We start from the raw sequence: 24,556 nt of genomic DNA on the forward strand, positions 1-24,556 counted from the left end.
GTGGTAAGAAAAAGGGAACATACACCGTCTATGGAGAGATTTTCAAGCGAAGGGACCTTTGCTAGACTTTGGGCCATTCACCTATCTCTATGCTGTAAATTAAAGTAATAAACATTCAAATTTTCGGGTGATTAGTTTGGATCGGTTCATATTATATTTTGACGGATATATTAATGGCTAGTTAATTTATAGAATTATAATTTTTAATTTTAACACAAATAAATATTTAAATTAAATTAAACTAAATCTAATAGGTATATCTGATCTGTCGAAGGATGTACATAAATATGTTTGAAGGATGTACACAGATATGTTCGAACTCTTTCGCCGAAAACCCCCAGCATAATATATGAGATGTGTATGTGTATTTGATACATAAATAATAAATAAATATATATTATAAAATAAAAAAATCAATTAAGAGTTTAAGATAAACATATAATTTCTATAAAGCTCAATATCGTATCTAAATTGAAATCCATGATCAGATAAGCAGAGCATACTTTTTTTTTTGTCACTAGACTGTAAAAACATACATACATTTGATTATAGTTAAAATTTAATAATTTTATTAGAGCCCGGATAATATGAAAACCCAATTTAAGAAGTTTGAAATTAGCAGCCAAATAGCCCAATAACAGTAACGTAAACATACCTAAATCAAAAACATGCATAATAATACGGCTAAACTCGCGTCTCCACTTTATTAGCGCCTGGCTCTGTGACTCTCCGTTTCCAACTTACGGTACCATGTAAGCATTTCCTTAATTTGTTTTTTGTTTTCATGGATTGCATATGTGATTTACGAAATTGATTAATGGTCATATATCTACGTTGTGTGTAGTATGTAATTGTCTATACTAATCAATGTGTAAGTGGATTCCAAAGAAGCATATGATCTGTCTGTATGTGATCACCTAAGAAAAGAAAGTGATTTTGCAGAACGGAACAAGAAATTTGTGGGACGGGGAAATTTTTTGTTACATGAATATGTATATATAACAAAAATCAATACTACCTCCGTCCTCCTTGGTTCTTTGAATTGGGTTTTAAACCCTTTTTTTTCCTTCTGATTTAAAAAAGATAAAATATTAAAAATAAGTTATTGTTAAGTGACGAATTCTCCTAAAGGTGTTAGGAGGAGGGCTTACCAGGATCATATTCTAACATTCCCCCTCCCTCGAAAGCCCCCATTTATGGGTCGAGAGTGGATCGGGAGCCCATCTTTTCGGGCATAACATTGCCTTCGTGTCCTTAACAAATTCTGAGAATATTGGGGGTCACAGGGAGTCGAACTCGAGTCTCCCGCGAGCCTAAGCTCGGATACCATGTTAAGTTATCAATTCTCCTAAAACCTAAAGGTGTTAGGAGGAGGGCTTACCAGGATCATATTATAACAGTTATGAAATTATACTTTATCTACACCTTGAATTGCGTGTCAAATAGTGGAAAAAAACTGTAAAGAAACGAGAGGGACTATAATTTATCATGTTGGCATATGCATAATTTTTGTTTGCCACTGATTATTGGATCATCCTTTGCAGGTGACCCATCCTTTTGCAATTGTGACATGTTATAATTATTTTTTATGGGGACTTTATGTTGTGGTTGTAATTAATTATCTAAAATTAACTTTGTAGTATCACTTGCATTTTTAAGTTAATTGAATTTAACTTGCAGGAGTCATCATCACCATCGAAACAAGAAGAAAATGTTCTCCTATTTTGCTATTATCAGTGGTTCTGCTCCTACAACTACAACTACTTGTAGTGCTAATCCTTTTAATATTAATAGTATGGTGAATTATGATTTTAATATTATTTTTTTTACTCTATTTTGTTCATTTATTTCTTTTTATCGAGTTCTCATAAAAATAAATAAATTTGTAGTCCAGCCCAGGTAGAAATTAAAAATCATGGCGGATTTTTAGTCCAGCCCATGTAGAAATTGAAAACCCTGGGTCCGCCCTGCCTACTGTCAGATGACTTTACGCCGCCTTGAAATAAAATAATCTTTCTAAGATTTCAAGTCGCACGAGATGTCTCGCCAGTGTACTACCTCCGCGGTTCCAAAATCCAAGACTCTTGACAACAAATATGTATGATTCTAACCATATCTTTTTCGTACACACACACAAATTGTGTAGAATTAAACTTTTAATTTCATTTACATGTGTAATTATAGTGATGTTTATATATATATAATCAAATTGTCATTTATGCTCTTTGTGATGGTCATAAAATTGCTATTATAACAACATTGTTAAATTTTATTTATGATTAATTTCTTGATATGACATTTTTGTTAGATGCTCGGTGATGAAATTGGAAAAGGAGCTTATGGTCGAGTTTATAAGGGTTTGGATTTGGAAAACGGAGATTTCGTTGCAATAAAACAAGTTTCTCTAGAAAATATAGCTCAGGAGGATCTAAACATTATCATGGTACTTTATTTCTTATTGTGTAAAAATTCCTCCACAATCCGTGCATATATACATTACAATAGAAACACAAAATGAATAAATGGGAGATAGTTTAAATTATTTCTCATTGTGCTTGCTTGTCAGTTCTTTTGAAACGTGTCAACGGATATGGTCATGAATAATAATTTGAAGAACTCTTAAAACTTTCCATGATTTATAATATTATATCTCTATCACCAAGTTATTTTAGTTTTTTTTTTTTGAATTTTGGGGCGTGTGCATATGTGATGTAGCAACACAACAGGCACGAATGGTACAATAATATGCTGTGCATCCACATATTTGTTGTCTGTTGTCTTTGATACATGCTCTAATGTAGTTGTAATTGTTGGGTGCTTCAACTCCAACTGAAATACATATGATAGTTACTACTGTATAAAGATCATACCGTTTGGGTTGTTGCTTGTTATAATAACACAAGAATGTAGTTTTAAAATATATTCAATTGTTCATGACAAAATAATAAAGCGCTATACGACTTCTATTGATTTTCTAACGGTTTCTTTACATTTCGCATATGTATCTCATGATGAAGGATTGCATGTTTTGAGTATTGTTGTCAATACTTGTTAATTTAACTTCAAGTGTGTATTGTTAAAGTATATAAAAAGTATTTATTATATGCCTAACCTGGTGATTGTTTATTATGGATTATCTCATCATCGGTGGGACACAAATGTTTCAGCAAGAAATCGACCTGCTGAAGGTAATTTCTTTAACCATAGTCCTCCTATGATCTTGGTTTTCACTTGTACAAAGTTGATAACAGATATTTCTCTGTTTTGGAATGTTAGTTGTAATTAGTTGTCTTGAGTGCCAGTTATAGTTGAGCTGTAGTTTGATGGTAAGTAAGTCTAGCTGTTTTATAGCATGCACCTATCTATCGACTAGGTATCCCATATTTCTATAACCAATGAGATTGGTCATCAATCAACAGACATACTAGTGTTGATGTGTATTATTGTTTTCTGATTGACAAAGATATCTAAAAGCACCAGTTCATATTATTTATAATCATATGATCTTATGTTCAAGTCACATGAGCCATATCATTCATATCACTACTGTGAGAATTTTATTATGTCAACACTATTAGAAAAATACAATTAAATAACCATTTATTCAATCAAGTCATAATGGCATCTATCACATTAGATAATTCGCCTCCGGTACATAAACTCTAACATCTTCTAAATATATGAGTTTTCTATACAATAGAAACCAGAATTAGTCATGATATATGGAAGTGTTTCTAATGCACTTTTTTATTTTACAAAGCACTATTCTTGGCATAACATATTGATATTGGAGCAATACTAAAATGCTTTCACTAGTTTTATGAACATATAGATATACTAACTACTAACCAAATTCATTTTCCTTTCTTTGTTCTGTCATAGAATTTGAGGCACAAAAACATTGTGAAATATCTAGGATCTTCAAAGACAAAGAGCCATCTCCATATAATCCTTGAGTAAGTATGTCGGAACTGTGTACTATTCTGGCCATATGAACTTATGACATGCTAAAGTCATGATCAGGATGTCTGTAATAAACTACTGGCTACTATGAAACCTCTCTTGATATTATATAATCCACTTATTGTCCTATACTCTCACCTTAGTGTTCAGGAGATTTGATTACTTAACAGTAATTAAGAGATCTAGTGTTCAAGCCTTGGTGGAGGCATGGGTGTGTGGGTTCATACTCTTGCACTCGAGTATCTCAAAAATACAATTAAAATATCTTGTATGTGTTTTGGCTTTTCTTTGCTAAATGTTTACTTTTATGAATTGTTTGGTGTAGGTATGTGGAGAACGGTTCACTTGCAAACATTATTAAGCCTACTAAGTTTGGACCATTTCCAGAATCTCTGGTCGCTGTGTACATAGCTCAGGTTTGTGTACAGACTCTTTTTTTGTATGGGTATGTGTCTCTACTTATATTTTCACTCTTTATTCTGGTATAGGTTTTGGAAGGATTAGTTTATCTGCACGAGCAAGGTGTGATTCATCGTGATATTAAGGGCGCTAATATATTGTTAACTAAAGAGGTACTTTATTAATTATACATTTTTTGTGAAGCATGTATACAAATATAATGTTTATAGCCTACATTGGTCTCTCATTTACATGTATGTTATATATGGAAATGAGTTGACTTCTTAAATAATGGAAGTTGGAATCAGTCATATAATGTCTTCTTGATTTCTCTCTACTATTATTGTAACAAGGAGCATTCAAGACTTAGATCACATTTTAAATAAATACTTGAATTGTATCATTTTATTACATGTAGATAGTAAGACTAGTGTTGCTTTCGTGAAGCAGTAATTACGGGATAGGCATCATAAGCAATGTATATCATCTTGTATTGCATATATCTCCAATTTGCCTTTATTTGGTGATGCATTAATAACATTTTCCAGAAGGAATTAAAAGATCCTTCAAAGGGATTACAGGGGATTTCCTCCATCATTTTGTTGTATAAGGCCACACTGGTCCATGTATCCGGATTTGTTTTCTTAAACTATATGCTTGATATGATTTCAGGGTCTTGTGAAATTAGCAGATTTTGGAGTGGCGACGAAATTGACAGAGGCAGATGCTAGCACGACAGATGCACATTGTGTTGTCGGAACACCTTATTGGATGGCCCCTGAGGTACTTCTCTTGTAATGATGTAGCCAGTGATTGAGTCATCTATCTTTTTATGCTAAATCAGTTATCTCTTTTTTTAATATACAAATCAGTTATCTAATTATCTCTCTTTTTACTATTAAGCATATAAATATTTGATGTTGCTCATTCATTATTTGGTTTAGTCACTTGTATCTGGTACAAAGTTTTAGGAACAGACATCATCCTACTCTAATGGATGTCCTTATTTTCAGTATTCTTTATGTTTCAGGTGATTGAAATGTCTGGAGTTTGTGCTGCATCTGACATATGGAGTGTGGGTTGCACTGTCATTGAGCTTCTTACATGTGTACCTCCATATTATGAACTTCAGCCGATGCCAGCTCTCTTTAGGATTGTGCAGGTTCACTAAAATAAATGTTATAGTTTAAAATGTGGTGATGAAATACTAGTACTTTCTTTAGTAATCTATGATTACCAGGTGAAGTCTGTATCAATAGGTCTATCATAATATTATTTTGTTTTCTTTCATTCATTAATTATATTAATAACTGCCCATGACCTATCCTGATTGGAGACAGGGAAAGAAGAGAAGAGAAAAATGATTTTGAAGAAAATGTGTTTCTCGCTTGTCAATATCATATCCAAACCTACAGTGAAGTAGTTTTCTTTTGATGGTGATATGCTAGTGTTAATAAATTAAACAAGCTAATTTTTAGTTCTTTTAATATTCAATGACTTTAATCACAGACGTCATAAACGTGTTTAAACTACTTTGTTCTTTTTATTAAATACTGACTATGATTTTGTTTAACAAGTTCTGTTAGAATAACGTAATTGTTAATTTGTGTCCCTAAAAGAGCAAGGGTACTGAACATCTTTTTATTGTATTCAGGATGAGCGTCCTCCGATACCAGATAGTCTTTCTCCAGCAATGACGGATTTTCTGTGTCAGTGTTTTAAAAAGGTTATGCATATAAAATTTCACAATCTTGGCATATGATTTGGTTTCTAAAATTATATATAATATGATACTATATCACTATACTGGTAGAATGAGTTCCTATTTATTCATTTTCCCTTTCCATATTTTAGTTTTAGAAATTGTTGTTTATGTGTTATCACATGAAGAGAGAAGGGATTGGAAAGGAAATGAAGAATAAGTGATGACGATTGCATGTATAATTTTTAAGTGAGAAAGGGAACTGTTTATTACACAATTAGTCTTCCCTATCTCCATGCAGTAATGTTGAATTGATTTGTGTAGAGTGGATAAAATTCTGGTTCTCCTAACACAATACTTGTATCGTGTATCTCTAAATTTTCTATTGCAAATATTTTACACTAAGTAGTATGTTCAGGATGCTAGGCAGAGGGCTGATGCCAGGACACTGCTCTCACACCCTTGGATACAAAACTCAAGACGTGTTTTACAGTCTTCACTTCGGCATAGTGGAACATTGAGGTATATGCATTTTCTTTTTCTGTTTCCAATTCTGGTTCCACCCCAAGAAAAGCATCAGCATTATTATGCGGATGTTAAGTGTGACATGCATTGGTTGGTATGTGCTTCAACATTGTATCTGTACAAAATCTATTAATCAATCATTATTTTTGTCGTTGAAGAGGACTATAATATAAAGTTCGCTAAATTGAAAAACATGTTGTTTTATTAATTCATGCCTTCAAGAAATTGTTGTGGTTAGCCATCAAAAATACTTTTGTTATCAAAGTTTTTTCTTGTTATATATTGCAACTGGTTGTATAACGTTGTGTGTTACTTTGTCACCTTGATATATATTTTCAGCACTCTATACAAATATGTATTTCTATCCTTATTATTGATTTATTCGTACGAAATCCTTCTTAGTGTCTTAAATGAAGATGTCAAACAATAAATGGCAACACAATATTGTTGTTAATGCAGGAAACACATCCCAATGTGTATTATTAATCAAAACATTTATCAATTTGCAATCACTAAATCACAACTCATGGTACTTCTAAACCTTTACCACTAATCAGAAACCATTTATCAACAATGCAATCGATATCACCTCACATGGTGCTTCTCTGCATACGTAATATAACCATGTATATATAGTTATCTCAAACTTAGACACAAAGAATTATATACTTGTTATACAAGTCCTATCATTTTTGATAACTAATTACCTAACTTTTTGACCAAATCATACATTTTATAATAATTACTACCCGTGTGTGTGTGTGGGGGGGGGGGGGGGGGACTAGCTGAGTATGTGCAGAGTATGTGCAAATAAGCAATTGCTCCAAAAAGAACACTTTAACAAAAGAACAAGAAATAACAGTATTGAATCTAATCTAAAATTTAATATAGATTGTAATTTTAAGCCATTAAGTTTTCACTACGATTAATAAAAGTATCTAACATGGTTTAACAATAAATCTTTATGAAACATATACTCCCTCTGTCCCACCAGATTTTTAACGTTACTTTTTGGCACGTATTTTGAGACTCCTATAAAAAATAATATATTATTTTTTTAAAAATTTCTGGAAAAAACTTTGACGTTTAAACTTTTTTTCAAAAAAAAAGAGAAAATAAAAAACACGTTATAGAACTATACTTTACAAGAGCTTTAAAATGCGTGCAAACTGTGTATGTAAACAATCATGCGGTATGGAAGGAGTATGATTTTATGTAAAGTTCATCATGCACAAATTATATATAAGATCCTATTTTGGGATTTATGCAAGCTTTTATAACATTTAATTTTAATAATTTAAATGAGATTCAATGATAGATTTGATATGTTAAGCTTAATTTTGATTAACTTTTTTTTTAACTTTTTGATTATCATACCAAATCATTTTTTATGAAAAAATAAATTATTGTGATAGTGTCTTTTGGTGTTCTTTTTTTTTGCCTTATCCTAAACATATTCAGATGAACCTAATTTTTATAAATGTGTTTTAATGAACTTAACTATATAAAAAACTATATAAAACACACCTAATTTAACTATGTAAAAACCTTCTTTGACTAAAACACACATAAAAGTTTTCATCTTTATGAGCTACTTGTTTTAAAACCTATTTTAACTATTATAATTATCACTCCCTCCATTTCAAATTAAATGTTAATTTTTAATTTTTATTGAAAACATTCAATTGTAGTTATATTTATTGTATTGACCAAATTTGTGAAATATAGTTGATCTTGAAAATATATATTAGAAATATGTGGTATGAAGTTTATATTGAATATACAAATAATCAACTATACTATATGAAAGTCGAAGTGGACAAACTAATTTGAAACATTTTTTCTTTTCAAAGTGGACATATATAAATTGAAACGGAGTGACTAGAAAATCTATTCAAATTAAGACACTATTCTAATTTAAACGCCTATTTAAAACAATAGTACATGCAAATGATAAATAGAAAACTACAAATAATAACATAACAAATGTTAAAAATAGTCTTTCAATTGGATAGAAATAAGCTAGTATATTATTTTCTATTATATGTTTTTCCATCGCAACTGCTAGTTAGCTACTCAACAACTTAGTCACCAGTTTTGGGCATGGTTAAGATAGAGTTTTCTATTATAACCATTATTACTTGTATGTTTTACAGAAATGAGGAAAATGGTTCTATCAATACTGGGACAACAAATGAAGATGATCAGAGAAATGATGAAGACACTAGCACCCTAAAAGCTAAAGTATGTGTTCTCTCAGTTGAGACTATATATATTATGAGCTTTTCTTGGATGTCACCTTCTCATCCACCTTTAATCATTATTTTAAATTTTAGATCCACGAAAGTTATATAAATGAACTCGCAATTTGAAATTAACTGGACTTTGAGGTCAATGAATTGTACTCCCTTCGTCCCACTTTATGTGAACCACTTTCCTTTTCCAGATGTCCAAAAAAAATGAACCTTCCATTTTTAGCATATTATTAAGTTTATTACAACCATTTATAGCATATTGTTTAAGATTATTACAACCAAATATTAACCAGCAACACTTCATAACCTCCACTAACTCTTTTTCCGTGGTTCAAATTGTTGGGCTGCACAACACCCCTTAACTCCACATTAGTCTGATATTGCCCGCACGGATATGTTTTTGGGATTTGTTTAATATTGTTCATATCGCTTTTATCACAAGTAGTCCATCAATCAATTAAGAGCATCTAGAATGAGAATAATGGCCTGAGGATGCCCTCAACAAGCTTACATGAGGTTCGACTATCTTTAAGTTAAATTTAAAGGTAAATCTGTAAATACATAGCCCTTTTTATAATGGTTTTTGTGACCCTGAGATCGTCCTTAGGCCAGCAATCCCGTCAGAAATGGTGGGAGAGATGTTTCAGCATTACATCGGCAGTTGTATTGTTGTTTGTTCTCTTCCATGCCAGTAATGTAAGTGTAACATTATTCTTTCACCAAGTGTGTTATAGAATGAAGGGAAATGTTGTCTCTAAATCTTAGTTATATCAGTCAAATATGGTTTTTATTAGTCTTTAATAGTTGTATGTTGCTATGATCAGGAAAGATCATACTTTAATAGCATGGTTTCCCAGAGTTTCATATTGTTGATTTTTCTATATTCAGGATAACCAAACAGATTTGTTATCTCAAGAAGCTAATGCCGAAATTGACAATTCTAGTGAAGATAACAATGCCAAACATGATCCTGCTGAAAAAAGTGTTGCTGGCTCTGGAGATGATATTTTGTCTGATCAAGTGCCTACCTTGACACTCCAAGAGAAGTTACCTGTAAAATCTAGTTCTAATTCTGAAGCGGCCATGTCACCAGAGCTTCATGAGCCATCTCAGTCACGTAACCAGGAGAACATGCCAATTAATGGTGAGTTGGGATCACCTAATCCTAGGAAGAAAAATATTGTTACCAGGAAAGCTGAAGTGAGAAGTTCTCAAGTTGAGAATGGGTCTTCAACTTCTGCACCAAAGAGCCAAGATTACAATCCTAAAAAGGTAAATGTCACAAATAATTGCTGTTTGTTACTTGAAAACAATGAATTTATATAGCAATACAGACTACTTTAAACTGGCTAGGCCCTTGCATATTGAATCTACTATATAATTTTGTTTGCTTTTCTTTTAGATATTGTACTTCATATATATCTATATGTTCTATGCATTAAGGAGAAAAATTTCCATTCTACAAAGACATAAATATAGTCAACATATATTCCTACTGTTTTGGATGCTATCAATATGTTGGTTATTTGACAATCTTAAAGCAAAGTTGGTTTTGTTACGAAATTCAATATATGCTCGAATGACCTGTATGTTAAGGTACCTAAGGCATTAATAACCTCTGGAGGTAATGAGCTGAGCAAATTTAGTGATACTCCTGGTGATGCTTCTTTGGAAGACTTATTCCGGCCATTGGATAAAACTCTGGAGGATCATGCAGCTGAAGCCTCAACATTTGCATCCTCTTCTAAAGTAGATCAAGGCAATGCCTTATCTGTAGATGAAGGGAGAAATGTACTGGCAACAAAGTTGAGGGCAGCAATTGCAAAAAAGCGAATGGAACATGAGTCGGGGCGAACAAGTGGTGGTGACTTGCTCCGTATAATGATGGGTGTTTTGAAGGAAGATGCTACTAATACTGATGGTTTGGTAAGATTGGTAATAGGGCGGATTGTTACTGTCATAAATAATGATTTTTATTTATATCTGTAATTATTTAAAGAAATGAACGAATAACAATTTATTGCTTGACATTGTTCATGCATTAAATTGTCAGGGCTTTGATGATCAAATGCCGGCAGATAATCTTTTTCACCTACAGGTATTCACATTGCCATGCTTATTTGCAGTGTAAAGAAAACCAACTATCTATGTTCCCCTGGCCTCTCTTCTTCGCGCCAAGGCCCAGATTTGACAAATAATGAAATATGAGCGCAATTGTAATTGTTTTTGCTACATGTACAGCAATTTAAAATATGTTTGGGTGTGAATACAATTAAAATGTTAAAACATTTTTCTGTGGCTATGGATGTTGATGTTTCCGAGCAACACAAGAATCCGAGCTTTACACTTAATGCACTGGTTTGTACACAAGCAGACTTACGATTTACTTTGCCTGTAGGCTGTAGAATTTAGCAAATTGGTATCATCATTGAGGCCCGATGAACCTGAAGATGTGGTTGTATCTGCTTGCCAGAAGTTAAATACTTTTTTCGACCAACGCCCTGACCAAAAATATGTATTCATTACTCAGCATGGTTTACTCCCTTTGATGGAGTTGCTTGAAGTTCCCAGACCTGGTGTATGTCATACACTCATACTACAAGTCATTTATAGTATTTTAAGTTTTAAAGTGAACTGCTTAAAGTAATTGTACAAATTTAATATGTTTAATTTGAATGCAGGTTATGTTTGCGGTGCTTCAAGTTCTAAATCAGATAATCAAAGATAACACTGATCATCTGGAAAATGCATGTCTTGTTGGGTTTGTAAGTTTTGTGTTGTTTTAGTGCAGTTCCTCAATTTGACAAGTTCCATAAGACTGCAATTTGATGTAATAAGTGTGTCCAAAATATACATTATATGGAGACTCGTATCTTTAGTCTACTAGAATAATGCAGTATGTTGGAGATGGGTTTTCTGATCGTTAAATCAAATCACCAATAGTCTCATGAGATATATTCCTGTATTGGTTCGGTTGAAATAAAAACTATCAGCTAGTTAGATTTTTGTTTTCGACACAGGTTCCAGTTGTAATGAGCTTTGCTGAACCAGATCATCCTCGTGAGATTCGAATGGAAGCAGCTTATTTCTTGCAGCAGTTGTGTCATTCAAGGTATATAATATTTTGCTGCTTCCAGGAGAAATTTGTATATACTTAAATTTCATGAATAAAGATTGATTACAATGAATTCTCCATGCAGTTCCTTGAACATGCACATGTTTATTGCTTGCCGCGGAATTCCGGTTCTTGTGGGTTTTCTTGAAGCTGATTATGCAAAATACAGGTAGGTTGTTGTCTGTGGTTTGAGTGAATCAGTTATACTTTGACGTGCCAAATTGTAGTGCTTCCTTCATGTTGCTCTGGAATCAATATGCAAGAAATCCTGGTTTAAATTATCCAGAAAAATAAAAACAAGGATCACTTCGGATGTTGCACTTATTACTAATCTCTCGAACCTCAAATAGATGCACTCCTTTCCAGGATTTTGTCTAAATTATCGTTGTGGCACAGATTATACTGCATTCAAGCGTTGGTTAGGGCTGAACTTTATCAAAGGGGAGGGAAAAAGTGGCTTTGACATGATATAAAGTAGTGTGAGCAAGTTTTGTTTGATGGTGTTGAGGACATGTGACCAATATGATAAAAGTGATGTAAGAACAAAATTATGTTGATGATGATAAGAACGTTACTATTCTGTTACTTTGATATCTAGAATTGGAAGGAAATATATGTGAGCAATTGATTCCCTTTACATGCCACAATAATTTGATAGGGTCACTTCGCTTAGGAGAGGTTACCACTTTTAGGAACAAGTGTCTGTGTAGTAATTCCTTGCTGTGCAATCTATTGGATACCCTTTCCTCTTTGTAACAATAGGTTGAGGGTTCAAGCCTCGGAGGGTAAGTGCACTCAAGTTGTACCCATTGGTGACAGAATGAAAAAAATAAAAAACTTGCAGGGCTAGTTGAATGGGTATTCGCATATCATCTTGTACCAAGCATTATAAATTGTATGTCAAGAAGAATATGGCTTCTGTAGTCAATGCCATGGTGAAGGTACATAATATTTCATAAGATCTATGTCCTCTCATCATTTTGCTGATGTTTAGATGTGCTGGTAAGATGTTGTATATATAGCCTATTATGTTGTATCGGCTTGTAATGTCTCATTAGCAGTTCATCAACTGCTCTAAATTTTGTAAAATGCTAATTCAGATGCACTTTCTCGGTAGATTTTGTTATATATCTTTGCACGTGTAGTTCATTTGGTTTCTAATCTAAGGATCCATGACTGACAGGGAAATGGTTCATCTTGCAATTGATGGAATTTGGAAGGTGCTTAAACTTCAGCGGTCCCCTAGGAATGATTTTTGTCGTATAGCGGCAAAGAACGGGATACTGCCTAGGCTCACAAACACTCTATATAGCTTAAACGAGGCAACTCGGTTGGCTTTGGTATCTAGCGGAGGTGAGATTGCACTTGATGGCATAACTTTATGGCCGCGGTCTAATCAGTTGGATCCAGGAAATCCTACTTTTGTTCAAAATGTGGCACAAGCTTATGGAGACCATCCTGATTATCTCAAGGTTAAGCATGGAGTAGTTGATGATCCATTGTCATCTGGTACTCATGACTCTTCACGAGCCTCAGATTCTCGTTCTTCCGACTCCAGATCTTTTCCTCTGGATAGTGATAGACCTCAGTCAAGTACAGCCTCTATGGATGGTCCCATCACTACAAAATTACATGAGTTAAGCTCTTTTAACAAACTTGCACATAGAACTTCAACAGACAGGACCCCAACATCGACTGATGGTGAATCAAATGGGCACTTTGTCACACAACCTCAGCAAGATAATGTTCGACTATCTAATGAGAAAAAAACAAACAGTCTTGATTTGATAGGTGACTTTGCAGGTGTGTAGATAAGTGTTTAGTATTCCTCCCACCTATGTTATTTCAATAATTGCATATCCTCTTTTCAAGTGTTTATATCGCATGTTCTCTGACAAAAGATGATTCTTTCAATTTGATAAGTTTCAAAAAGCATGCATATAGATGACATTGTAATTGCTATTTTAATCACTTTATAGAAGTTACAGGACATGGAAGAGAACATGCAAACCTTGAATCTACTGTCAAAAGTCCACCAAAGATTGCAGATGAGGGAACCGCTGCTTCTACATCTGAACTTGCTTCCCAGACAATTTCTGGTGTCCTATCAGGTTCTGGGGTTCTTAATGCCAGACCAGGGAGTGCAAGTTCATCTGGATTACTTTCGCAGCCACCTTGGAGTGCTGATGTTACTTGGGAATATGTAGAGAAGGTAGCAGACCTGCTACTTGAGTTTGCTGGATCTGACACAGCTGTGAAGTCTTACATGTGTAGTCAAAGCTTGCTCACTCGTCTTTTTCTGATTTTCAATAAGATAGAACCTGCTATTCTTTTAAAGGTACGTGTTAATTTACTTTAGCTCTGAACTTAAGCTCCATTATTTTCGACTCATTTCTCACACCATTATATTGTTTTATATAGTTATTGAAGTGCGTTAATCACCTTTCGACTGACCCACACTGCTTGGAGAATCTTCAGCGAGCAGATGCAATCAGATATCTAATTCCAAACCTTGAATTCAAAGAAGGTCCTCTCGTGTCTCAGATTCACCATGAGGTGAACCTTTCAACTTGCATATGTGCACAATTCATGAATGTTATGTTAGAAGATGCATGTATAACTTGTTCCTGTATGCACATTGTTATATATATTTTGTCATGCATGCCAACATATTTTTTTGTGTGCATATTAATATCTATCTTCTTTGGATATTTAATTTATATAATTGGATAGTGTTTTTAAATGGTATCATTATATGCAGAGGCAGAAGTGCGATCAAAATATTTTTTTCTGGGTTTGTTGATAGGTAAATTTGCCAATGAATGTGAAGGATGTCTTCAACACTAGACTCTTTGATCTATCTACTGTTACAGTGTTAGAAAACTTTAATTGTTAGCTACTTGCATGTACCAGTTGATTAATTTTCCATCTTTATTACGTTTTGTTGAAATATAGCTGCTCCTTCCATTTAAAGAATGACATGCCAAAAGTAGATGACGCGAATGAAGGGTCTTGATTTGCCTAGTTATTTTTATGGGTTACATTGTGTAGCAGATGTATATTAGTACCATAAACCATCTTGCTCTGGAGGGCCTAACTTTGAAAGGATCCATCAAGAGTGGTTTTAAGTACTGTTATTGTGTTACAAATTTTTAATTGTTAGGTAAGTACCTGTACCAGTAGTTGATTAAGTTTCCATATCTATTATGTTTCTTTGAAATATAGTTGCTCCTTAAAGGTGGCGTATTTTCGTATACCATTCCTTGTGCAGTAAATACGCTTCATAGGTTTCTGGCATTTGAGTAAGTGGATTTGGAAGTGAAAGACTCGTGCCTTGAAACATGAAAGCTACTGGGTTTAGAACTTTATATTAGCATCATAAACCATCTTGCTCTTGAGGGCTTAACTTTAAGGTGACCTATTGCTAGTGGTATAAGCTTGATAGTTTTATCTATTTTCTGTACATCTGTAATAATATCTTATATTATGTTTGTATTGATAGTTTTGCTCATCTATATTGCTGCAACTACATGTTACAGGCTTACAGCTTAATTTAATATGCAGAGCAAGTCTAATTTACAGGTGTTGCTGTATATGTTGTTTTGATGCATATAGATGAAATCTCTATGATATGCAATGTTTAAATTTTAATTTTATTTGCTACCTTTGGATATTCACTAAGTGATCTTGTTCACTGAAGGTACTCAATGCTTTATTCAATCTCTGCAAGATAAACAAGAGGAGGCAAGAACAAGCAGCAGAAAATGGGGTCATCCCACACCTGATGTATTTTATCATGTCAGCGTCTCCGTTAAAGCAATATGCATTGCCACTACTCTGTGATATGGCCCATGCATCACGTAACGCAAGGGAGCAGTTAATATCTCATGGGGGTTTAGATGTGTACCTAAGCCTACTTGATGATGAACTTTGGTCTGTCACAGCATTAGACTCTATTGCCATATGTCTGGCTCATGACAATGACAATAAGAGAGTGGAGCAATCTTTATTGAAAAAAGAGGCTGTTCAGAAACTGGTTAACTTTTTCCGGGGTTGTCCAGAACAACATTTTCTGCATATATTAGAGCCATTCTTAAAAATCATCACGTAAGTCCTCTCCAAAATATATACACACAAAGAAAACATTGAATCCAAAGTCCTAAATGACTAGAGAGAACACATAATGTGTGAAACACTTTTGTTTTTCGAAATTTAACTGACATGCATAAATTCCTAAATCATCATGACTCCACATCTGTTGGTTGCTAAATTGACATCTCACCACTGAATCCTAATGACTGGTATATTTGGCATTGCCTGACAAATATCTTTCAAAAACTAACCATTTTTTTTGGAAGGTCTCTTAAACTTACTATGAATATGATGCATATGCATATTAGGATATATATGGATTCCCATAGGGTTTAGTTTACTTTGTTAATGAATGCTTTTTAAGCTTATCATGGACATTGTACACTCTTTTTTCCTCTTTCTGCAGGAAATCTTCCCGAATAAATACAACTCTGGCTGTCAATGGCTTGACACCGTTACTTATTTTAAGGCTTGAACACCAGGATGCTATTACTCGACTCAATCTGCTCAAACTTATTAAGGTTCGAAGTTTCACTTTATATATTTTTCCATGTGACTCTGAGCAACTCCTTGATATTAGAGTCGTGTTGATATAATTAATAATACAGTTATGTCCTGGGTTTTGGATATTGTGAACTTGGGATTATCTTCGGCAATGCCTTCAACTTTATACTGTAATATAATAATAATATAAATAATAATTGTAGATATCTGTAGTAACCCACAAGTGCACTTCTTGTTGGAAAAATGACAGATTATGTTATTAGCATCCAATTCAGAAGGCACATTGCATGTTAATGTTATGCTGTTTTTTAAGATTTAAGTTATGGTAAAACTTCATTCAATCTCAATCAACGCAAGTATAAAGGTGCTATGTAAAAAACTTACCAAGATCATATATTTAATATCCCCTCATTCGAAATCCATCTTTGGTTTGAAGAATGAATCACTTGATGATACGTCCCTTTTTGGTCCTAGCGTCAAGTCCAATTTTTGATTACTATCATGTTTAGTACCGAATTTTCTAAAAGCACAAAGGTGTTGCATAAAGATTATACTCCTTTAACATTACCGGTCATTACATTTATAGTGAAGCTGGAACTTTGTTCTCATACATTTAACTATGTGTCAGGCTGTGTATGAGCACCATCCACGTCCGAAGCAAATGATTGTGGAGAATGACTTGCCTCAAAAGCTTCAGAACTTGATCGAGGAACGTCGAGATGGCCAGAGTTCTGGTGGCCAAGTTTTGGTGAAGCAGATGGCAACCTCACTGCTGAAAGCACTCCATATAAACACTGTTTTGTAATTGGTTTGTCATCCTATAGTAGCTATACTCAGTTCTCGGTTGTAGTTCATTTTATCCGTATTTTTGCAAATTTCTTGTTTTCGAGATTCAGGTTTCTTTCTTCATGTAAAGATTCATAAAGACTTCAAAAAAATTATGACTTCATCTTTCTAATTCAACTTCTACTTCAACTTCATATCTACTACCCATAAGGCGAGCCCTTAACTTGGAAGTTGCTTAAGTTTTTGTCATGCAATTTGTTTGGAGAACAACCATATCGGGATCTGGTGATAGGACATATGCTCTTCCCTAATATCATTCTTCATTCTATGCAAAACGACTCATTGTTCATGTGTCAAGTCATTTGCTCGTATCATTAACTATATTTGTCGAATCTACGAGAGACTAATAAAAAAATTAATTATCATAAAATGATATATATTTTATTTATGATAATTTAAAATAATGATAACGTATTATTTTTAAAATAAAATTGAGTAATTTTGCACCAGACATCTGTTGGATAAGTTTGAGAATTCTATTAGATAAGTTTGAGAAAATCAAACAAACGTAGATAAGTTTGAGAAAATTAATCAAACGTCGTAGTAACATGAATAACATAGGATTGTGATAATATTTATTGCGTACTCTTGTCTGTGCTGACCAGTGTTTCCTGAGTTGAGCCGGTCACATTTTATTATGGCGTATAGAAGGACCGAAGTCCATCCTATACCCTGTATTGATGGAAGAGTTTTTTTATTTTATGATATTATATAAATTTTATTTAATACACATAATTAAATATTGAAATTCATACTCAAATTTGTACAGTTATTAGTATTTAAATCTCTTAACAACCTTATTTATTTTAAGATGATAATAAAAATATACTAATATAAATTGTTAAAAATTCTAAAACATATTTTAATAGATTTACTCAATCCTAATTAAAACGGCCTTAATTTTTAATAAATACAATAAAAACATATCTATCGAAATACATCCACAAATCTAACAACTAACATATGAATATATATTATTGGTGATCGAGGAATAAAGATTGAAGATATCATGAATACTGATAAGTACCTCTAAAATTTGCAGAAGTTGTTACAAATATGATGAAAGCCAAACGTGTATTGGCCGGGTATTATCTCTATCTTATATGCAACTTTAATAAAATATAGAAATAAAATATAAAAATCATTCTTTGTATAATTATTGTCATTCATGCAGGTACTTGACTACTTCCAGGACCAGAAGAAATTAATGCGGGGGAAAAGACCTCGTCAAGAAGCTTGAAATATGGTCATGAAGATTCCAGGATCCTGGAAAGCCCACTCAGTTTGAATTTCTATCTCTTTTTCCGGTTTGTATTAGTTCATTGTTTTGTTTATTTGTCACCTCGAAGAAAATGTTAGTATAAGAAGTTGTGGCATCATCTTCTTATCTTGTAGTGCTAAAGATGACCTTATATTCGGCGACTACAACAAATTGATTTGTCTTTCAAGGGGTTTCTCATTCCACCGTACTTCCTCCGGGTTATACAGACAAAAGTGCTGATTCTATCTGCTCTATGTGGAAAAGTATGTTCAAAGTTTTAAATCAATGGTGCTGTTTGGGAGTTTGAGGTTTGGAGCAAAATTAGAGGTTTGAGATGTATTAGTGGTTTGACCATTAGAATCCGTTAAAATTAGTGTTTGGTAGTTAGTAGGGATGTGCATGGTGCGGTTTCCACTTAAAACCGCAACCGGAACCACATTGGTGTGGTTTCTAAAATTGAAAACCGAAACCAAACCAAACATTATTGGTGCGGTTCGGTTTATAATACGAGCGGTTTGAAATAGATATTTGAATCCAAAAAGCTATTTTGAGGAGTTTTTTAGGTTAGCTGTTTTGGTTTATGTCAGAAAAAACTAATCAATCAGCTCTTTACCTAACAGTTTTACGAGAAACAGCTAATTCAATCCGCTAGTCAAAATATTTATTTCAATCAGCTAACCAAAACACCTGATTCAATCTACTGTCAGTTAACTGCTAATTCCTAAACAGGACCAATTTATATATTAAAAAAGAGATGTGAGCTAACAGATAAGAAATTAAACATAATTTTATCTGATTGATTAGTTTTAGTTTTAGTTTTAGTCAATATACGAGTTATATGAATTCTCGTATTAGTGTTAATTGACTTTATATACATACATACATATGTATGTATGTATTTATATGTATATATTGTTCATTCATTTTTGAGTTTGTTTGAGTACTATTTTTCGATCTTATAAATTTAAAAATATTAAAAGAATGACATAGATTACATTACCTAATACAATTATACCCACCCGACCCGACTATTTAATTAATTTAATTTTTACTTTTCTTTCGAAAATTATATTGAGAATGTTTAATTTTAGATTCACTATAAGATGCATGTTTTAGAATCAAAATTGAATCATTTAATAAATAAATAAATAAATAAATTTTTCTTCATATCTTAAATTTTGTTTTAGAAACAAAAATATATAAATTTAGTTTGAAATCTTTACAAAAATAACTTTAAATGTCGGTAATCTGAGGCGGTGGCACATATCGACACCCGGGACACGTGTCCACATAAACATTAAATAAAAATTATTTTTTGTGAATCTCAGTCACCGGTCTATTTATTTTATATTCTCTGCTTCTTCATCTCTTGAGTAAAATAAGTTGTGGTCTCTGATTATCTCTCGTTCGCAACTCATCTCCTGCTTCACGATTCATACATGATATTGTAGTCTACTCTACAAATCTCCTGATCTCTACAATATTCAATTAGGTAATCTTCTAATATCAATTTCAATTGCCTCTTGTTGTGCAATATTGATTTGATGAAATTTTAGGGGGTTTTCGATATATATGATTTGGGATTTTCTAAGTTCTCGATACAATTTGCAAATTTATTTTATTTACTTATAAATGCTATTATGCTCTTCATTCAATTATATGTGTGTAAATTTTTTGTTTGGCTAAAGCTATAGTAGATCTAAGTGTTATCGATTACTCGTTTTATCTTTTAATTATTATGGGCGTGATAACATATCAAACTTGTAATTGTCGTCATAGATAAGGTGGGGGAAGACCAAACCACAACCGAAAAACGGAAGTGGATTGTGTTAATTCGGTCGGTGCGGTTCTAATTTTTTGAAAATTTGTTTATTCGATCTAGACTGATGAATAAATCGAAATATTAGTTCAGTCCACTTGTGTTGAGAAGCAATCCATCTAAAATCATAAGGTATTAGAGGAATGCTCCAAATGGATCCTATGTTATATTTCAACATTTCTCCTCACTCAAAATCCCATTTTTGGGTTGAAGAGTGAATAAGAGCGCTCATCTTTGGAGCAATTAATGCCTCCGTGTCCATATTAAATTGTGAAAATATTGGAGGTGATGGAGAGTCGAACTTGAGACCTATGCCAAACCTTACTCTGATACCATGTTGAGAATATTCCATCTAAACCCTTAACAACTTTCTTAAAACATATTAGCTCCAGATCAAATAGACTGAATGATATCTTATATGTAATAATTTTTATATCATATATTATATAATATATAAATTATTACTATAATTTATAATTATATATGTGCATTTATAAGTTTGCGTCTTTCAATATTATGTAATTATACTCTCTAGTTATATATGATCATCGAACGGGTGAATCAACGGTTAACTCATCATTTTTTTTTTGATAAGTCATTATTTTTTTATTTTGTATGTGTGTATAATTTGCGTTTTTTTTATAAAAATAAAGATTGGTCTTTTTGGATAGAACTGAACTGAATTATTCATATTCGATTCCATCTAGTTTCTGTTACAAATTTAGGTATCATTGAAAAAATTATCTCAATTCTCGATCAATTTAGTTCGGTCCGATTCTTGTTCAGAACACCAAGGTTAGATGAGGCAGGAATGAAAACTTTTCAAAGCATTATTGTTAGGGGTTATGAAATCCGTGCGTATAATATGGACCCGGAATTAAGGTCTCTCTGGTTTAGAAGGTGATGGTATGTTTCCTGGATATGGACATTATCACAATCGCATATGTCAGCCTCTATGGGCTTTATCTTTGTTCTATCATTCCGATCTGTAACTTGTAAGCCTGATTTCTGGATTATCATATATCTGCAATACCAATTAGCTACTATGAATTATTTTTGGTTTACATAATCAATTCTCTAAATAAAGTAGTATATATCAGTTCTGGTAGATGAGAAAATCAATGAAGAGTCAACTAGATAAGGACTGAATACAAAATTAATTTATTTAGTCCACATATTTTGATATATACACAAAATTTCCTGTCAAACTTAAGTTTAGCTTATGAAATGATACACATGCTCTGTCCCTGTTAGCAATAGTGTAATAAACCTTGTTATTACAGCCTTCTTAAAAATTTAGGTTATCTAAGAATTTTAAGTAAATAGTAATTACCGCAACTTATTAACTAATTTATTTTGTGTAAGTATTTATATATACACATAATCATTTTCTTTTAGTAATAATTTGAACTTACATTCTAGCTCATCGAATCTACTAAACTATCTTGAGCATGCATGATTGAATAATCCAAGCAGTAGTTTATCATCTGTTATTCCGGAATAATTTGGTTCAACTCTTGCTTATCTTATCCAGAATAGTATCATAATATATATTTAACATATATATGAGCCTAACTTAATTATAAAACTTAAATGTTTTATGTATAGTTGGATGGATTTTATTTTTAAACTAGATCCAAATGTTAATAATATTTTCAAATACTAGCTCCATTTCGAATTACATATCCAGTTTGACTTTTACAAGATCAAATTTCCTAATTTTGACTGATTAATATATATTATTTTTATTTAATTTCAAAAATGCAAAACATATAGATATCCTATAGTAAATTTATATTTTTAATGATATATTTTTAAAACAATTTATTATACAATCTATATAAATTTCTGTCAAAATTTACTCATCATTTTATTCACAATAAATGAAAACATTACATGTAATTTGAAATGAATGGTGTACAATTTAAATGCGGAAGTTGATCAAAAAATTATTTATTATTTAAGCTCCATATGACTTTGTATTTTCTAAATACTATTCATCTGAGCAGAACTACAAATAAACTTTACAATTTAAAATCCATTTTATTATATATTACATAGTCATATATAAGAAAAGTGATAGAATTATTTATGATTTATGGATAGTAATATAATATATGCAGATTGAGTTAAATAATAGCATAAGTAGCTTATTGATCAATTTCCTCTTCATAATATTAATTATGGCAATATTATTCTACACACACATAAATTTTAGTTCATATCTTGAATTTCGAAGTGGAGCATTAATAATTATCAGACTCGGTCTGCTTTCATTCGGTGTGGATTCTATTTTCTGTTATTAAAAATAAGTGTGTATTATTTGTGTACCTCTTCTCCTGCTACCTATATATACCGAAACTCTATCCTTCCATATCGTTCATACTCTCCGTACAGCTCTCAAGATTTCACCAAATTCTATTTGCATATATACAGCATATCGTGAACAACTGGAGGAAATGATGTCATCCTCACAAAACTACATCGTTTCGGCTACTCGAATCCGGCCGTATGTGCGATCGAAGAACCCTAGACTAAGGTGGAGCGAGGAGCTTCACAAATCTTTTGTTCTTGCAGTTGAGCGTCTCGGCGGAGAAGATCGTAAGCTCTCTCTCCCTCTGCACAAATCTTTTTTATTTGTCAAAGTACTTGTTTTTTTAACTTATAAGCATAATTAAATAGCATGTTTAATTTTGGAAATCTTTTTGTAACTTTTGGGTTTATCATGTGTATAGGAGCTACACCAAAGATGATACTGCAACTGATGGATGTTAAAGGAGTTACCATCTCTCATGTAAAGAGTCACCTTCAGGTTCGTTCTTTTTCCGCAAAAAAGATTAAATCGATTTGGATTCGTTTGTTCTTGTAACAGTTTGTTGAACGTGCGTTTTGTGTGTATGAACAGATGTACAGGAGCATGAAGCATGAACAGATGATTCACGGTATGTAGCCTCGAACATACACCCAGATTATATGGATCTGTGACCTCAGTCTCCACATTTCTCACTGTTTTTCTGGGCATATATTTGTTCTCTTTCTGGATACGTTTTTTTTAATTAACTGCTGTGTGGAACTCATTTCTTTCTTTCTGAAACCTTATTTTAGCCACCATACTTTCAATTTTTTCTATTGTGACCATGAGTTTTAAGAGCTGCTCTGCGGCATATTTATCTGGGGCATTTTTCTAATACTTTAAGGTGTTAGAGTAATGACCCAAATGGATCTTATAGTATTTCAATGGTTATAGATCTGGAGCTGAAAGCAAAATAATTAACTGCAACTAAACCAATATTATCAGAGAGATAGAAATTACAAATGAATTGGTGACATGCGTTTGTTGAAGTTGAAAATTCAATATGAACTGCATGAGCATGGTTTTGGACACTTCTGGATAGAATATTAGGTCAGCCGCCGAAAAGAATTTGATACGTGTCTACTTGTGGTTCTGCATGTCTTACACCTGTCCTTTCTCTCTTCTTTCTTCTTTCCGAATGACCATACTGCCTTGGACCGAGAAATTTATTATTTTGAAAAATTTATTTAAATATACAGGGGCATTAATAATTAGAAAATAAATGATTTTATTAGTACATAATATAGTGAGTAGTAACATATGTACACACATGCAGCAGCGGAAGTGGAAGCTAGGAGGCAAGCCGCCCCAGGAACAAACTACTTTAATTACAGCGATGCTTCTGATAAAAAGGTCGCCAATTCGATGGCTGAGAATTTCCTTACGCCGCCAGCTTGGTAATTCAGCGTTTTGATTTTTTTCTTAATATAATTTTATGTGTATATTATGATAAACTCATTGTAATATTTGTGTTTGATTGCAGGATAAATATGTACGAGGCTAACTGGAATGAGTCTTGCGCAAGTGAACCAGCGTTTCATTTCAATGGAGAAAGTGTTCGTGTATGCTCTTTTCACCTATTTTTATGAGATAATTATGTTTCGGATTAATTAACATAATATGTGAAATGAGCATAACTGTGTGTTTTTTTTAGGGTTTTTGTGGTAATGGGAAAGAGAAAATGCTGCTGGACACAGTGGCTGGTGATGGTGGTTGCTCAGC

General features: G+C 32.7%; 2 protein-coding genes across 8 annotated transcripts; both read left to right on the plus strand.

Moving 5' to 3' along the window:
* The first annotated feature begins 636 nt into the window (after positions 1–636).
* LOC108208885 (MAP3K epsilon protein kinase 1-like) lies at positions 637–17,517 on the plus strand. 7 transcript variants are annotated; one of them, XM_017379473.2, is made up of 26 exons: positions 637–752; positions 1,681–1,793; positions 1,890–2,098; positions 2,309–2,443; positions 3,168–3,188; positions 3,883–3,956; positions 4,289–4,379; positions 4,452–4,535; positions 5,035–5,145; positions 5,393–5,524; positions 6,017–6,088; positions 6,483–6,586; positions 8,746–8,833; positions 9,733–10,116; positions 10,441–10,779; positions 10,898–10,942; positions 11,243–11,422; positions 11,526–11,609; positions 11,865–11,956; positions 12,045–12,128; positions 13,143–13,762; positions 13,939–14,297; positions 14,381–14,515; positions 15,660–16,066; positions 16,458–16,572; positions 17,184–17,517. In XM_017379473.2, the coding sequence occupies exons 3-26, from the start codon at positions 2,039–2,041 to the stop codon at positions 17,358–17,360; spliced, it is 3,993 nt and encodes a 1,330-aa protein (XP_017234962.1). In that variant the 5' UTR covers positions 637–752; positions 1,681–1,793; positions 1,890–2,038; the 3' UTR covers positions 17,361–17,517. The 7 variants fall into 7 exon arrangements, with proteins under 7 accessions (XP_017234962.1, XP_017234987.1, XP_017235006.1 ...); XM_017379498.2 differs by having other exon boundaries at positions 13,942–14,297; XM_017379517.2 differs by having other exon boundaries at positions 13,948–14,297.
* Positions 17,518–22,885: 5,368 nt separating this feature from the next.
* On the plus strand, positions 22,886–23,475 carry LOC108200194 (putative Myb family transcription factor At1g14600). Its single transcript, XM_017368255.2, has 3 exons — positions 22,886–23,082; positions 23,217–23,293; positions 23,387–23,475. The coding sequence occupies exons 1-3, from the start codon at positions 22,941–22,943 to the stop codon at positions 23,429–23,431; spliced, it is 264 nt and encodes an 87-aa protein (XP_017223744.2). The 5' UTR covers positions 22,886–22,940; the 3' UTR covers positions 23,432–23,475.
* The last annotated feature ends 1,081 nt before the right edge of the window (positions 23,476–24,556 follow it).

The sequence above is a fragment of the Daucus carota genome, chromosome 1, assembly GCF_001625215.2.
Source record: "Daucus carota subsp. sativus chromosome 1, DH1 v3.0, whole genome shotgun sequence".
NCBI lineage: Eukaryota > Viridiplantae > Streptophyta > Magnoliopsida > Apiales > Apiaceae > Daucus > Daucus carota.